At 37.1% G+C, this 4543-nt stretch overlaps 1 protein-coding gene across 1 annotated transcript; it reads right to left on the bottom strand.

Annotated features, from left to right (window-relative positions):
* Positions 1 to 1430: 1430 nt before the first annotated feature.
* LOC129949195 (putative nuclease HARBI1) lies at positions 1431 to 2512 on the bottom strand. The gene is made up of 2 exons (XM_056060484.1): positions 2065 to 2512; positions 1431 to 1999 (listed from the first exon to the last, which is right to left on the bottom strand). Exons 1-2 carry the CDS (start codon positions 2510 to 2512, stop codon positions 1431 to 1433), a joined length of 1017 nt encoding a protein of 338 aa, XP_055916459.1.
* Positions 2513 to 4543: the final 2031 nt, after the last annotated feature.

The raw sequence follows: 4543 nt of genomic DNA, 5'->3' as shown, positions 1-4543 counted from the left end.
AGGTTGAACTATTTAGTGAACCCCTTATAGGGCTTCTACGACTTATTCGGAGCCCAGGCCTATAAGGCCCGGTTTTGAAGTAGACATCACCGCCATCCAAGAAATACGATGGGATGCCTCGGGCAAAAAGAGGATGAAAAACTGCGATATTTACTATGGTGACTTTGTCATTGGAGCCAGACAAAGGAACTTGGAGTTCTCCCGATCGATCTACCGTCAAACAGATTGACCATATTGCGATCGACGCCAGATACGCTTCCAGCATTATGAATGTCCGAAATTTCCGAGGAGCTAACATCGACTCGAACCACAACCTCGTTGTAGCCAAGGTAGCGCTTCGAGTTTCCAGACCCACGCAAAACAGGGAGGTGCTGGGAGAAGGTACAACGTCGAACGGCTTAAATCACCAGAGATCGCCAAATCCTTTTCCGACTGAGTTACAAGTAACCTCTCTCGAAGTTCTCTTCTGCCAACACAATGGGTGGTATGCGAAATGCTTTGTCTCAGTCTCATGAGATTGAGCTCTGAGAATGAGCTCGAGATTGTGAGATAGAGCATTTGCAACGAGACAAAGCTCAATTCGGTATGCAAGAGCTTTGTCTCATCTCACTATCTCAGTCTCAAAATGTCTTCTTCAAGTGAAAGTAGTGTTTATGATAACTTTTCAAAAAAAAACGATGATACAAATATTTTTTTTGCGAATTTTATTAAAAGAAATATAGTGCTTTTGACAAAAAGTCAAACTCCTGACCTAAAAAAAAGAAAAAAAAATGCTTTAATAGCATTCAAATCGGAGTTTGAAAAAAAAAAAATTGGCAAACACATTGAAATAAATCAAATTTCAAAAAAAATTACAAATATCAAAATAAGAATAAAAGAAAAATGTGATCGCAATAAAACGGGAAATAGAAAAATAAAACTTAAGTCATGGGAAAAGGATTTATGGGATTTAATCAATGGTGGGTCTGAAAATCCGAATCCGGTGCTAAATAGGCTCGAAGGTAAAATACAATTGTTTTTTATAATAATTGTTTGATTTTTCATTATGAATATTTTATTACAGGAGCAGAAAGTGTAGCCATAAGCAGAGACGAATCCTCTAATTCCGTTTCAAATGCAACGAAAATTTTGAAGGATTCGTCACGGAAAAGAAGACATGCTAATAATGAAATAGAAGTTTTATCAAACTACGAGACGGGGGAAACGAGGGATCTTTCATTAACTGATTTACAGAGGCTAATTTTACTGAAGCAAAATTTAGTGTTAACCAAAAAATTAAAACTCCTTGAAAATAAAGTTACACAAGAAAATGAAATTTCTTTTGAAAATTTTTAAGGGAAACAATTACATAATGTACATACATATCTTATAAATAAAACTCTTGATATTTATGTTATTTTAGTTTTTATTTAAAAAAAAATGTGCACAATCTAACGGTTTTGGTTGAGCAAAAGCCTCGCAATTTCGTTTCTTTTGCTCTGACCAGCTACTCTGAGAAGAGAATCTCTCCTTGATGTGTCATTGGGGGGAAAGAGAGGGGTATGTTCTTCTTCTTCTATATCCATTGGAGCATCCATCTGGTTTTCCTCATTTTCATCCCCACCCTGGAATGCTTTTGAAATGTTGTGCAGAATAAAACACGACATTATTACCTTTGGTGCGTTGCGTGTTGCCACTCTTAATTTATATTGCAGACAAGGAAATTTTTGTTTAAGCTGGCCAAATACTCTCTCAATAATAACTCTTTCTTGCGTTAGAATATTGTTAAAGTTAACTTCAGCGGCACTGACAGGGTTCCAGTACGGAGTCATTAAAAACGGAGTAATTCCATAGCCCTCGTCGCCAATGAGTATAGTTGATGAACTTTCAAGGAGAGTTTGGTAAATTTCAGAATTTTTAAAGATTCTCGAATCATGTACTGACCCTGGCCAAGAGATGTCAACACTCGTAAACAGTTCCGCTCCGTTGCATGTCGCTTGAACATTTATTGAATGAAAACCTAACACAAAATAAAGAGAATTATTAATTATATTTTTGAGAACACTCAAACTTTGTGTTATCTACCTTTTCTATTTACAAATTCATCACTGTGACGGATAGGCTTTTTAATGCGCACGTGAGTGCAATCAATTGCTCCAATGCAGGATGGGAATTGATACTTATTTAGCCAAATTACTTTTTCGGCATCTGTCTGCTCCAACGTATTCGGAAATTTAATCCAGTCCTCTTTTTTCCTTACAATTTTTTCACCGACTTCGATGATGATCCTAGATACCGAACTTTGGTCGATTCCGAAATCTTCGGCAATTCCACTTTGGAAACCAGGATCAGCAACGAATCGTAGAAAAACCATCATTCTGGTTTTATTAGATAAACGACCACCCCGAAAAGTATCACTACTTTGAAAAAAATAATCTGTTAAGGCCTCAATTTGAGTTTGGGTAAACCTATAAAGAATTTTATAATTTCCTGTTGACTCAACAGGAGCAAAAATATTCATGTACTCAGCCATTGTTATACCTGAGACAACTAATTTCCAGTCTCAACATTTTACGAGCTTTGGCTCATTTGAATGAGACAACGCTTTCTTTCTGCATACGGAAACATCTCAAATGAGATAGATCTATAAAATGAGATCGATCTCATTTTTGTGAGATTTGTCTCAAAACAATTTTGCATACGAAAGCTAGCAAAAGCTCAAAATAATGAGATTTGAGACTGAGACAATGCATTTCGCATACCACCCAATGTATCGAAAACCAGTGGCAACATTGCCAAGATGCAATCAGAGAAGCCGCCTCTGATGTGCTGGCTTTCAAACAGCCAACAACAAGAAACCCGTGGTTGGTTAGGAGTAGTGAATGGTGATGAATGGAACCCCAGTATAGTTTGCCCGATCCTGAAAAAAGAAGACCGTCTAAACTGCACCAACTATAGAGCAATCAGTCTACTTAACATCGCCTATAAAATCTTCTTTGCCTTAATGTGTGGACGTGTAAAGCCCATCGTCAACAACCTGATAGGTCCTTATCAGTGTGGTTTTAGACCAGGAAAGTCCACAGTTGATCAAATATTTACATTACGGCAGATCCTGGAAAAAACCCAAGAACACTAAATTGAAACCCACCATATTTTCATTAATTTCAAAGCCACATATCACAGCATCTACAGGGACGTGCTCTATAGAGGAACGTCTAGTTTTGGCATCCATGCTAAACTCGTCTGTTTGGAGAATTCACGCTGCTCCATAAACCTTGGAAACAACTTAACAGAACCTTTCGAAGTCAAAAAAGGTTTAAGACAAGGTAATGCGCTGTCAATATATTGACATTGACATAATCGGAAGAACTCAGCGTGATGTCAAAGGGCTTTTGTGAGTATTGAGGCAGAGGCGGCAAAAAAGGGTTTAACGGTTAATGAGGGCAAATTACATACAACACCGACGTCTTGGTCAAAACGTCACCATTGACAGACGTAACTTTGAGGTAGTCAAGGACTTCGTCTCTCTAGGCTCCGCTGTAAACGCAGAAAACAACACCAGCGCTGAGATCAACAGCAGAATAACTCTTGCTGTATCTTTGGGCCAAGAAAGCAATTGAGTGGTAAAGTCCTCTCTCGAGTTACCAAAGTCCTATATAAGACCCTTATCATTCCCATCCTGCTTTACGATACAGAAGCATGGACTATGAAAAAGTGGTTCGCGAGAAAAGTTCTTCGTGTAATCTACGGTCCCGTATGTATCGAAGGGGAGTGGAGGTGAAGATGGAACGACGAGCTGTACGGGCTGTACAAGGACGTAGACTTAGCTAGAATTGTAAAAGTCTAACGACTAAGATGGCTGGATCAGGTAGCGCGCACAAGTGGAAAAAGACCTCACCCAACTTGGAGCGCATAACTGGAGATATCCAGCTATGGACCGAGCTAGATGGAGAAGTTTTTTGGGTGAGTCCCTAGTTCACACAGGACTGTAGCGCCACCTAAAGTAACTAAGAAAATTTCACACGAACTGACAGTTTGTCTTTCAAGATCTGGTATCACTTTCAACTTTTTCAATATACAGTGTTTCCACATTATCATTTTTATTTATCGTTAAATGAAATATTTTTTAACTAGATAACAAAAAACTAAATATTTTGTATAGAATCAATAAAACAATGGAAAGGTTCAAAAAACTAAATATAATTTCCTGAAATTAAAATGAATAAGTCCAAAAAATTAGAAGCAAAATGACCGAATGGCAACTCCGCTCTAAATGTCAAATAATATTATTTAAGTATGATGAGCCTTACAGTTTCATTTTATTGAGCATTGGCCTTATTATAAATATTTCTAAGATTCCAGAGATTTCTATTTTTTTTAGAAATATAAAAAAGAGTTCTCATACAAAATCTAACTTTTGTTTTAAGAAATCTGTGAACACAATTTGTATGATTCGGTTTATAAGAATTCTTAATCGCACGATTCAAAAATAATGAAAAGAAATACAAAGCTTATTCGATTGACAGCTGACAATAAACATTGAATTGTTTTTTTATTTTATTCT

The sequence above is a fragment of the Eupeodes corollae genome, chromosome 3 (genome assembly GCF_945859685.1).
Source record: "Eupeodes corollae chromosome 3, idEupCoro1.1, whole genome shotgun sequence".
NCBI lineage: Eukaryota > Metazoa > Arthropoda > Insecta > Diptera > Syrphidae > Eupeodes > Eupeodes corollae.
The sequence above is the reverse complement of the archived record's forward strand: the minus strand, read 5'-3'. Positions and strand labels throughout refer to the sequence as shown.